At 43.9% G+C, this 13,369-nt stretch overlaps 1 protein-coding gene across 1 annotated transcript in view; it reads left to right on the top strand.

The window, feature by feature from the left end:
* T265_09061 (hypothetical protein) overlaps nucleotides 1-13,369 on the top strand; it is a gene marked incomplete at both ends in the record, with an annotated part of 85,204 nt that overhangs the window by 19,769 nt on the left and 52,066 nt on the right. Inside the window, one exon of the mRNA XM_009175040.1 lies at nucleotides 11,115-11,314. Coding sequence (XP_009173304.1) covers nucleotides 11,115-11,314 — 200 coding nt within the window. The remainder of the gene's footprint in view (nucleotides 1-11,114; nucleotides 11,315-13,369) is intronic.

The raw sequence follows: 13,369 nt of genomic DNA, 5'->3' as shown, positions 1-13,369 counted from the left end.
AAGAACATGCGTAAGGTTATCCAGCCTCCAGGCGAATCAGTACAACCCACTAATGGGAGACGAGCCGAATTGATTACACATCACATTCATTGTTCTGGCTCCAGTCTAATCACTGCAATACTAGGACGTGTTCGTCAAAACCTGCTTGAAGTCAGTTAGCTTGAATGACGACGTGACAACCACCATAGGCCCAGCTGCCAGTCATTCATTATACGGCTTCCGCTGCATTCGTCGTTCAGTCACTATGGCAGCTAGGACGCACCGGCGATCAACAGCCAGGCCCAACTGTAAATACCCTCCACCTCATGGCGTCGCAAATTCCCATCCTCCCCTTGAAAATAACAATGCGGCCAAGCCCAGTCGTCATGTTGTGTCTGCACACAATATCGCATACACCTCTTTGACCTCGATCGACCGTGGATGGTCTCGACTGCGTTCTTCAGTGTGCCAAGAGCATTCATCCGCACCGGCTATGCTGATCTGCTAGATAGCATCATTTCACCTTACAAATGATGAGCATGTAATTCAGCCGGATGATAATCAGGGTGGGCGTGGTCGAATTTGATTTCACTGTCAGATTCCTTCGGGTGCAGATTGCCTGTTTGGGGGTCAAAGCCGAACAGAGCTTCCACCTTCCAATTAACCTATGACGAACTGCGCATCGTACGAATGGCAGTATCATAAATCTCCGTCACTCTGACCTACCCATGTCCAATCGTACTGACGACAAAAGGCCCCGAGCATTCTGCTTTTATAAAGTCTCAAAATGCATAACACCAAGCCTAAGACCGAAGTAAAAACACATACATCTTGCGCAGAAAAAAATGCACTGGCAAATACGGGAATCGTTGACCGAAGCAATAAGATCAAAGTTACTATACCCTTTTCATATCACGATAACATTCATGGGACTAGGTGGAAGGTCTGAAGCGCCTCAATGGAAGTCTAAAAAGGTCTCGATGTGAAACGATGGTGTGCAAAAGGTACCTAAGTAAGGTACCAAAGTGTTGCGCATTTCTCAAAGCACCAAAACTTACCGCCTAATATTCATCGATCTATCAAGACATTTGGTAATTCCTATAGGATCGCCTTAAGGACGCCTCTAAAATGAGAAAGGTAAAGATGAGCGAAAACAAACTCACCGATCAAGATGATACGCTCCGGATGACTGCAGCTAACGTCACATATAGATCGACGTTCCTTAATTTTTTCGCAAAGTTGTTTCCCTCAATTCGTTGGCACGAAGTGTATCCTCAGTTATCATACAAAGATTACAAATTTATAATGGGATTGCCTCATGCTTACTAGTTCATCAACATCGACAGAAGTGACGGAAAGTGTACAGTGAATGCCACACTCTATCTGAAGGTGACATCTTGCTTCTGAATGCATGATCGGATTTCGAGATAGCTCATTCGTTAAGACGCAAACTTACTGACCGAAAAGCCCGTGGTGTGAAACCAGTCTCAGCAACTCGACTGTTCCTGCCTAGGTTTGGGCAATCTTATTATATCTCAGACATCGTACTTCCTTCGAACATCATGACAGCTAGGCACCGGAAGAGTGTTACAGCTGAACGATTATTATTGAAATACTTTATAATCATTCCAACGGCAGGTTCGGTAAAAATGTAGGGCTTGCCCTCCATTATTACTTTTCTATGATAGGTCTCTGCAAAATATATCCAGAGAAAAGAATTCCTCAAACTCGGTGCTAAGTAGCGAACAAGTACCTCCGCTGGGCCCTCGAAATATCCTACTGAATGAGAAGAGTTCTTGGAGGTTCAGAACCAGCAGCTTCTCGATTTTCGAGGCATATTCTGCCTTACAAGAGAACATCAAACGGTAGGTGATTCTTTTTGGAAAGTAGAAGTGCCCCTAAGTAGTTTTAAACAATTCTGGTGACCGCTGAGTGGCGTTTGATGAAATCGCTTGCCTAATTTGTGTGATCGAAGCTGTAGCAGCTGGAACCAATGTGCCTATGGCACACGGTTTATAGCTGATAAGTTGAATGAATTGCGTTTGTGTGATTGCTCAAGTTATTGAGTACTGTTGCATAGCGGTATGAGCACAGCGTGATTGTTGTCAACCCCTACGAACCAATGGCTTTTCACCCACCTGGCTAAAATCGAATAAGAAGCAGAAGATACCTTGCCTTGTAGAGAAAAATTGATGATTTCATGGAAATTTGACAAGCATTAAGTTATTGTGCGTTGCTTCGTCCTGTCCTATTACTTCTTCGTCTTCGATCTGCGGCATATTCCATCCTTTAATGCAATCACTATATTCCAATCGAGTCGAACCCAGTCGAGCCCAGTTCTGTGGATGAAAAGTACGCCATTGGTGTATATGGAAGAAGTGCTTAAAATAATCGTCCGCCAATAAATCTGAATGGATGATACAAGTAACCTGCATTGTGGGCTTTTTGGAACAAGCAAAGTTCTCACCTCAAGTTTCACGCGGAATCTTCAAAGAGGATTGTAGTGGAAGAATTTTCACTGCCATCGTCGTTTCCTCGGCGAGAATCCCTTCGCTTGGGGCGTTTCCCCATGGTTGGAATACTGTGCCTTGTAAAAGCAATGGAGTGGTTCAGCATGAAATATCAGCTTTTGAGAAGCCAAAGGAAGTGCAGCAGGAAAGATTACGAACTGGAAGCTTTCCATTACCGGGGTTTAAGGGGAAAGCACTCCATTCATGCCCCCATACCATGTGACCAAATCAACCCACGAAAAAAGCGGATTTGCGCGGTGTACTTCTTTAAACGTAGAGAATGCTGACAAGCGGCGATTCGTAGTATAAAACCAGTGTACTCAACGATAACCCCTTCCTCCTCGAAAGCAGACAAAGTGTTTGTTCCTCCCAACAGGCTTATTTTCTTTTAAAGCAATGCTTGGAATTCCCTATACAAGGAACAATTTGCCATAGTTGTTCTTTTTTGGAGGTATCGTCTTAAGGGACTGAGTAAAGGTCCTCTTCTGGTGGTATTCTCATATGGAGACAACCTTTTTGGGAGGGAAATGTAAGAACTATAATACCACGGCTACTGCATTAATGATGACCATCAAGCGATTCTGATGTAGCATATATTCACTTGATGTTTTTATGCAATGATCCACAGAACTCAACTACTGTACTATTGCGGATTTGATTTAACACCCAAAAAAGGCAAAATGGTTTGCGGCAATCTAGCGGCATCGTAAAAACAAGCTTCAGTAATTTTGCTAAGTATGGTAAACTAAATCCCAAGTTGGTTTTACTTTTGGCGTACCTGAAAATGTTCTTACATAACTTAGGGTTTGGATATTCCGATCCGTCCCGTGTGTAAAATCCACACGGGTCTAGTCTGACAAGCAGTGCTAATGCAAGGCTACTGAACACACCAGTCACCGCATCGCTCCACTGCCATTCACAACGCAGCTACATTCTATTGTCTGATGGGAAAGGCGGATTTAGGAAGTATAAAACTTCAGGATTCTAAGTATACAGCGTAAAACCGTCGGCTTAACTCAAAAACCTATCAATGGAGGGCCATCATTAGAGCAATTCAAGAGGACATTTAACCAAAACCATTCTGACGTGGAAGCAAGGAAGTTGACTTGCACTCGATATTTTTGTACTGTCGACAAACAGGAAAAATGGCAATTCAACTAAGGGTTGAAGATGACAGTTGGTGATTGCAAATCACTGATCATCACGATTCAATATGTCAGAAAGAATTTCAGAAAATTTGTTGGGGTGTCTTCAAGTGTTCTGATGTTTCAGTTAGAAACACTTCCTTCCCTGACTGCAAGTGCTCTGTTGGGCTAGTGAAAAATGTGTCCGTAGATAACGTGTGAAACGCGATGTTTATATTCACTAGTCAGTGTGACGGTGGGTACTACTGATGGGACATGTGAGAAGTAATCTTTCTTGTAAATCCGCTTCACGTCTCTTGAAAATTAAGATCTGTTGCGGAATTTGTGGAGTCGCTTTGTAGCATTTGCTTGCATTTGAGCAACAGTCAATGAATACCCAGGAAAGTTCAGGAAGAAGCGTTCGAAAAGAAGACGGATACACAGTTTTTATAAACAAGATGCATATGAAAGTTTTGCTTCCCTGTCCAATAGTTTGCAACTGTTCAGTTGGTGTTTTCTGTCGAACAACCCCGCAGCGAGGGCCTTCTTCCTCTCACCAGCACATTTGAGTGGTGCCTCCCATATTGACACCAAGTACTGACACCACAAGGTGATTAAGTGGCTGCCAAAACTTCCGAGCCGGTGTTTCACACAGGTTTTTGCGAGACTCATGTGAGACTGTGGAACAAGCGTTCCGCTGAACAAACGGATACGCGACTGTCTATGTGGATCCGTCCATCAGTACGCTTGATAATGTCCACAACTTCTTCATCAGTGGATCTGTGGGTATGATCTTTGTATTTTTAGTAGGGGATGAGAGCAAAGGAGGAGTGAGCCATTGCTCTATAGGGGCTACTTTTGGATGGGTGAACCAAATCCCAGAGCTACTGTTTGGGATAGAAATAGTTGGGGTAAATTTGTCCCCGTGTCACCAGCCCCAAGTTTTTTTCCTTCGAAAGCCAAAAAATGAACGCAAATTCCATGGTAGACCAATTTTGAACTCAAGGGGAAGCACCTTTCACAACGTTCACCTCTTTAGAGAACATCATACATAAGAGATTCAGCCGGGATTAAGATAAGTCTCCCGTCAAAACCAAATTAGTATGAAAATGAATGATTTAGTTGATTCCGTACAATTTGGGTTCAAGTAGGGCATGGGGTTAAAGGTGTTTCGTAGACTGCGCCTAGGGTAGATAAGTTTCAAGAAAGTCGAAACCCGTCGTGGCCTGTCAAAGCATTTACGGCAGCCTTATGAATAGTGCGTTACACCTTTCACAACGTTCGCCACTTTAAGGCGACTTTTTTCAACCGGTCATCCCAGAGGAATTATCCTGATCGCTTATAGGCATTCTCACGAAAATTGGAATCCCACCTCTATCTGAAGGACAGTTGTCCTGTCTCACCAGACCAACGCGCCCATCTATTAGGTAGTTACCATCAAATTGGATTGAGAACTTCATCCACCAATATTGTATTGGCTAAAACAAACTTGTTCAATATGAACATGTCAGCATAGTACACAGAAAGTGAATCTGATTTTCACGTAAAAAAACCCACCTGGTCGTCAGCTGACTGTTAATGAATATGCAGCTGCTGACGAGCACTGACTCGAACTGTATTCTTCTACCCCAGGCTAACGTATCTGCCACACTTGACCCCATTCATATAGGGGCAGATGCCCTTGATTGGTGTGTTCTGCTGGACCCTTTCTAAACCCAATGCATTGTGTAAGAGCTTATGGTTAACTATGATAATGATATGGAGCTCTTCTCCCTCCAGCACAGTTGTTGTAGTTCGCATTCACAAACTTGTTCCCATCGTGCGCGAACGTGACAAGAGCGACCTTGTCCCCATGGGGAGACACGTGTCTTGCAAGGAGACCTGTAGGATTACTATGGCCGGTGAGTGACATTGTGGCCTGACTGCAAATTGGCCCACCCTGACTTGTCTCCAAGTGGGGCATTGGAGCGTGGCATATACTATTTTGTTATGCAAGTCTGCAGAACTCAAGCACGTGCAAGATGCGCTAACATTACACACAGACTGAGATACACATGGTTGCAAGTGACTAAGCCAGTTTTATGGCAAAGTAAACTCTGTGCCCTCTGGTAACTGTGGCAACCAGGTTTGTCCCATGAATGAGTGAAAAAAAACCAAGTGAGTAAGCGACAGCTTAGTGGCCAAGTGCTGAATGATCAACCTAATGCAGATGCAGTACTGTGGTCTGTTTGCCGCTCCCGCTTCAAAATTGATGAGTACAACTCATTAATCCCATACGATAATTGGTCATCTGATGTTTAACGGTAGCCTAAATACCACATAACGCTTATGGTCGGTGGAGAGAGTTCCCCTTTCTGTTTTTTTTTGGTTCAGATGTGAACATGATCGATCCAGTCATAGGTGATAATTCATGAGCATCCGGCGTGCGCTGATTAGGTAGTGGAAACACGCTCACTTTGGATGTCAGATATCGTCAAATCAAATCCCACCACTGCTGATGGGCTTTAACAAAAGTGAGACTGGAGTACGGTGCTTTTCCTGGAACCGGCTTAATTGCACCGGGACAAGAGGAGAACCAGTTAAACGAGAACGATGTGGATGCAAAAATCACTGAATTTATTGATCTCTTCAAGAGATCTCACGAAACCAGCCCTCGTTAGACGAGGCATTGTGCATCACACTAACACCTAACACACTGAAAATGCAAAGCCTCGTACAAACGCGACTCCGTCAAGGCTAGCATTTTACTGAAGGAGGTTCATTTCTGACGGTGTCTTGTTTTCACTTCGTCTTGAACACAGCCTAGAAACACTATGCTTTTACTGGACTGTCCTGGAGAGCAAGGTATAAAGCACAATATTCCAAAATTTTGGATAGAACATTGCGTGTAGCTCGACTGTTTTGACAGTGAATCGACCATAGATGCTACACTTCCGAACTATCTAAGCCCACGAATTGCAATGGTCATCTCGGTAGTTGACCGCCTTGAGGAACGCAGCTCGAACGGATGTCTTTAACCATAGGTACCAAGGTCGCAGTGTGTCAGGCCCTCCTAGTAGCTTGATTCGTGTACTGCAGAGTAACCTAGATAGCCCATTGATGATGCGTTCAGATGTTTGACCCCCTTCACTTACAGGGTCTATGCAAAACCCTTCGGGCCAACTACATTGTACTGAGGTGACGGGCGTATAAAAAGTTTTAATTTTCTGTTTTTATGCGATGATGACGCTCTATTGCTTTTTATATCACGCGGAAACTACGGAAATTTACGCTATCCCCTCAAGTGCCACTTCCAATGTGGATTCCCCGTAGTTTTCCATTTTCGTAAAATGAGCAAGGCCATCTATGCTGCCAAATGAATTCACTCTAGAAGTGGTATATTTAAGGTTACAAAACCTGACGCAAGCCATCAAGTACACACTACGTGGGATTTGAGAGACTCCCATCTTGCCCTCTAATTTTGCTAACGTTATGCAGTCAAACGCTTAGGTCGAAGCAATTCACTCGTTTAGCACACACTTTTGGAAAAACTCACTTTTGCTGTGGTGAGATAAGACTCCTTAATGTTATCAGCCTGAATGGCACTCGACCGGAATCCAGATTAAGAGTCTGTTTGTACTCCAGAACTGCTGTCCTGGGGCTCGAAAGTCAGAGAATAAATCGCCCCCAGATCCCAAATACTATCTGCATGTAAACAAACCTTAATTATTTGATTACAACAACTTTCAAATTCCCGTGGCGTTTGAAAATGTGGATTGAAAATGTGGCACAGTAAACACCTCAAAACTAAACCGGCAAGGTAAACCTTACAGTTTTCATAAGGTATCAACGTATGAACAGAAATGACTTTTCATCTTGGCCAAGCAATTCGTTTCGCTCTCGAAAATGTATCTCCGAATGCAATGGTTTTCGCTACACATAACGTCCGAAAGTTTACTAGGATTATTAGATTTACACTGAGATCGCAGATGACTGTGGTAGTATGTTCTTGATATTCTCTATCCACCGAAGACCTCAACACTGGTGAACTCCAGGTCTTGTCACTTCTCTCCACATCATTCTATTTGTGATTCCGGCTCTCATTTCACGAGATCCACGTCGGCAGCTTTCAGAGCTCTCACAAACAACCGTTCAAATAATGGTCCATGCATAATCGATCGAACAGTCCGGTAAATCAGGCGTCACAAACCCCAGGGACTCTAATGCTAGTAGCTTTAATAATTTCGGCCCCAGATACTTCCATTTTTTCGTTTGAAGCACTTGCTCTCAAGGAGCAGACTTCTGGGGGGTAAAGTACAATGTTCATTGCAAAAAACGTTTTGGGTGATAGATTTGTCTATTTGTCTTGAATAAGTACACCATAACGTTCAAAGTGGGAATGATAAGAACCACCATGAAGCCATGGATGTACAACCTACTTTCATAGGCAACCGCAAGTTTCACGAACTAGTCAACTAGTTCTCTCCATGTCAGAATCTAGTGACATGATGGACGGTCGTAATACAATAGATGTTTTGCTTTTTTTTAAAAAAAAATACACGAGCTTGGGAGTAGTAAGGAAGATACTTGTCCGGATAACTCCAAGTACTGATTAAGGAGCCCAGATGGCCGACAAAACCGGCCGGTGACAAGCAAACGACTGAGCTGATTTAAAAATGCTACGAAACAAGTTCATACACACGTTTTAATTTGCTGTGCTCTTCATGTCTCAATCTGCTTTTCACATTACGATTTCCTAAAGGAAACTACTCATAGGGTTGCTGAAAACTCTTCGACAGCCCACAACCGGTTTCGCCCTTCTTGGGGCTCATCAGGTAGGCGCAGTCCCCGAGTTTCCATCAACCTTACGTTCCACTTGAACCCAAATTGGACTGTTTTTGAGAAATACACTCATTTGCAAATCAATTTGATTTTCACGAGAGACTCAACTGAATCTCTCGTTTATGATATTCTTCAACTGAGTGTGCTGAAACATGAGGCGGCCTGTGTGCAGTACATTCAGTTGTAGAATATCATAAACGAGAGATTCAGTTGAGTCTCTCGTGAAAACCAATTGATTTGCAAATGAGTGTGTTTCTCGAAAACTTAACTTTCTTTCTTTGAGAACACTTTTCAAAAGCTACGGATGACCATATGATGATCACCCAAGCTCTGTTGACTTGGGAACGGGGGTACTGGACGGAAAATACACAGAAAAACAGTATGTCCATCGATCACACAAATATCATATCAGTAAACGAGTCAGGTTGTATATTTTGGCCATGGCAGTGGTTTACAGTGATCTTAAGCTTTTCAGTCGATCGTTTCGCATGGAAGTAGTCTCTCAGCCTTTGAATCATCTTTGTCACTTGACCCGTCCAGACTTGCTGTGCAGGTCCAGGTCAGTCGTTTTTCTGTGCTTCAAGTCACATTCTGGCGTATATTATCAGTAAGTCTCTGTCTACCTGAGTAGACACCCCTGCTAGGGTAAAAACAAGGGCCTGTATTTTGGTTAGGATCAGAACTCAGCACTGTTCATTGTGTTGGTGAGTCAGAGTTGATCAAAAGCTGGCGGTCGCCTCGTACGAACACACCACGTGCGCTATTCTGGTTCTGACGGTTCAACGTCGTTTTTTTTTATTCTCCGGTTTTTACGCACACAAACAAATGTCCAAACGCATGTGAGTGATTTGTGCGCTATGGAAGAGGTAGTGACACGCGAAGCTAGGTCGTTCCATCGATCGGATCAAGTCAAGCGTCTGATCAACAGTTGAATAGCATGACAGTTGCTCTGTTTTTCCTTCATTCCTACACACAAAACTAGCAATGTGCACGCGATCCAAACAGGATAGGAACCACAAATTGAATTAGTCACCCATCCGCGAGCCGGTCGAAAACCTGACTGAACAGGTTAGTGTGCCGGCAGTTTGAATGTTTAGGAGTCTGGATACCAGGAGACCCGTGCAAACATGATGGAGAGGTCGGTTCATGAGCGCCTGGCGGTGCGTCATTGCTTGCTGTGCTAGGCTACGGTAGGCTCAGATCAGATCTGAGATATGACATTGACAACAGTGCTTTGCTCTTCTCTACTTGGTAGCTGTAAATCACGTATCTACTGTGGCAGGACTATGCAGAAGACAATCATGTCCTGTTTGAGATAGTCTGATCTGTTTTTGTCGTGAACCAGAGTGCTGATTTAGCTGGCTGACGAGCTTCTCCCTGGTGGATTGAAGTGAACTGACGCTGATTTACTACAGCATGCTCGGAAATGGACATTCAATTTCCATGAGTCACTCAATTTGCATGGTCCGCGACTCTACGAAACCCGAACATTTCCGTTGGGTATCCAAGTGCCCAATCGACGCGTTCCGTACCCAAAGAACATTGGCACACATGTTCTGAGCAAATGAATTCATTCCAATCTCTTCCCCTGTTCCCCATCCCTCGTCCCTCATCCCAGTGTATGTGGTCACATGATCATGTGATCAAGATGGTCGATCGTGGATGTTGCTCACCCACTGAGGTTACCATCACTGTCAGGGGAACTGGACCCGCGTGAGATGTTCCATTATCTCCAAGCCGATTGGGCATCCATGCTAGCATGTTGTGCTGTTCGAATGTGCTGGAAGATCGTCATGTAGTACGACATTCAGGGCACCTTATCTACTCCTAGAATAATGGGAGAACAGAAGACACTGCTGAACGAATCACTGGTGAACATTTGAATGGTCTCTTCATTGGTATATTTTCTTCCGTAACTTCCTCCGGCCATTTTACATAAGCACGCCTTGCCTCACCTCTAAACGAGTTGCTCCGAACCTAAGTTGCTGTGGTCGTAGCGAGCAAGATGGTGGTTTTTAAAGGTCCGGATGTTCCTAGCTTAAGTGTGACTCAGAGGTTTAGAGATGATTCGTCATACGTTTCTCGTAACAGTCTGAGCCAAACAGACATGCGGCGGAATTCATTAATTGCGTCGGTACTGAGAAGTTGGTATACTAGGAGATCACACAATCCACTTAGGGCTACAGAAACTGTCTAATAAAAGTATTAAAAAAATCAACTCATATCCGACAACAATTCATTTCGTCTACCACAATCAGTGTAAAGTTATTTCGGATGAAAATGACGACCCAACATCCAGTCGGTTAGTAGACTGATACGCAATCCGTTATCATCCATCGTACGTGACAATCTTATATTGTACCAACACTGATAAGACAACGGCAACAGCAAAAGCGACAAAAACAACAAATTTATGAAACTCTCCATTCAAGAAGAAAACCTCAGGCGTTAGTCACTAGTGGACGTATAACCTTGTTCATAACCCCAATTCAAGGTTAATAATTCCCCCGATCTGAAAAACATGAGATTCTAGCAACAGTCTTCCTGGTCTGCAACAGGGAAATTATTCAGCAAAAGGCTACAAGGCAATATTGCCATGTGAATAAATTACACTGGTTTATCTCCCATTAGGCATGGTCAAGAAAATGCTCTAAATTTTTTTCGTGTTTTCAATCTGCAGGTAGTTGCGATGATGTTGGATTCGTATTCACGTGTTCAACGACTGAGTAGTCCCCCTAACAAACATAACTCGCTTTTCCTAATCAGCAACTTGCGGGCACTGCAACTAGAGTTCACCAAAGCGACCATGTGTAGTACGGAACTACCAAGTGATCTCCGTACACTACCCTCTGAACTCTCTTCGACTCTTCGGACAACTGGGTAAGCCAAGAATTTCTCAATCCTTGAGCAAGGTCTGCCAGTCTTCAAGTTAACACACAAGCGTTGCCTGGTAGCCCATTGACCTGACAGTTATCAGCAGTACCTCTAGGAGCGGATAACGTGCCCTGAATGTCGTACTACATGATGATCTGTCCAGCACATCGAACAGCACGACATGCTAGCATGGATGCCCAATTGGCTTGGAGATAATGGAACATCTCACGTGGGTCCAGTTCCCCTGACAGTGATGGTAACCTCAGTGGGTGGTCAACATTCACGATCGACCATCTTGGCTACATGATCATGTGACCGCACACATTGGGATGAGGGATGATGGACGAGGGAAGAGATTGGAATGAGTTAATTTGCTCAGAACACGTATGCGTATGTTCTCTGGGGAATGGAATGCGTCATCTGGGTGTTCTGATACCTGAGAGAAATGCTCGGGTTTCATAGAGTCGCGCACTGTGCAGCAGATAGAGTGAGCACATTAGCCGACTTGTGGAAATTAGATTGTTCGGTCACTTGCTTCATTTCCTCAAGCAGCATCCACTCGATGGGTATGCACTGAAGAGCCTAGTTTTGATGGAGACACCATTGTGGTCTATTTGGTTCATGCCTTTTGGTTCACCCCTTTCAGGATAGTGCACCCAGAACATGTGGTTTCAAAGATTGAATGAATTTCTGCTAATTTTATGAAGCGTCAATCTTGGAAGCGATTCTAACTCACACACTGATGGAAGAAAAGGCTCTTTAAAGCAGATGCTTCTCTGATATGGAAAATGTTTGGTCTGACCACCATAAGCTATTGCGTGAAGCCAGCTTGTGAGTGACCTGTCCCTCTTGAAAGGCGTTGCTGCTCCGACCATATGTGGATAATGGCTGGATACATCAGCGACGAAAACTTGATAACTCCTTTCTTATTTGTAAGGCAGTTTGGAATTGTGCGTGCTCTACCCTTGTGTAGGCAACTAGGACTCTATCACTGGGGTGGCGCATACTCTGGTCACCGAGGTATTACCACTCTTTCTTACCGTAGAATAATTTCAGGTCTAAATTTGATAATCTTGAGTCCACCGTCATTTGAAGTTGGGAATGGACAATCGCATCAACCGACTTTTTCTGTCGCCATTCCACTTGTTGTGTCCCAGTACTGTTACTCTACAAAGACAAAAAATTTGATAAAACGATTCTTACGCGCACAATAGCTGTCCCCTTCCCCACCGTGACGGCTGTATGAGACGAGCACCTATCGCTAGGCCAAGAAATCTTTGAAGTAATCCTAACCTAGCATGATGATGTCCTAGTTACACCCGCTAATAAATGATTCAGCTACGATTTTAGCTCCCGAAGAGCTTCGTGTATCCCTACCTACCTTACACATTTTCAGCTCTACTGTTCGGAGCTGTCGCGTGTACCGTAGTCTCTGTACAGCTTTCATAATCTTACGCTAGTTTATCTCAGAGGAGAGGCAGAATTGAAGCCATTGGCGCGTGTCCAATTGTCCTGACTTGTCACCTCAAGCTAATGGTGATAATCACACCTTTCAAAACGAAGTTGGCGAAGACACTGACATCCCTCTCCACCACTGATTGTTTAAAACAATGGGAAACAGTAGAACTCTGTGTAGAAATCAGAAAGGTGTGAAAAACCTCTGCTTGAACCAATGTGTTGTCAATGAATGAGCATCCTATTGTCGTAGATCTGACTAACTTGCTAACCCCTACCCATGCTCCCTCTTCAATCCACTCATTCCCACTGTTGGCCCGATAAATTTTCACACTTTCCTTACTTCCAGCTTCACGAGGTTTGATTTTTTTCCATAGCATTGGCTGTTATCTCTCATACTTGCTGTCATGATGATAAGCTATAGAATGCGATTTTAAGTAATTGCACTCACTAAAACAATGCTGGTTCTAGCCGTTATCGCCCACGACACCTCTCTGAAACTAGGTGACCTTAGTTTAAGTCTAAGCTATGGTCGAAGCCCTAAAAGCTGAACCGCACCAGACGTCATGTGTCCTAATTGGGAGACATGAAGGAAACTTGGACCGG

Source organism: Opisthorchis viverrini, assembly GCF_000715545.1.
Source record: "Opisthorchis viverrini unplaced genomic scaffold opera_v5_252, whole genome shotgun sequence".
NCBI lineage: Eukaryota > Metazoa > Platyhelminthes > Trematoda > Opisthorchiida > Opisthorchiidae > Opisthorchis > Opisthorchis viverrini.
Note: the sequence above shows the minus strand (reverse complement) of the source record. Positions and strands in the feature narration are given on the sequence as shown.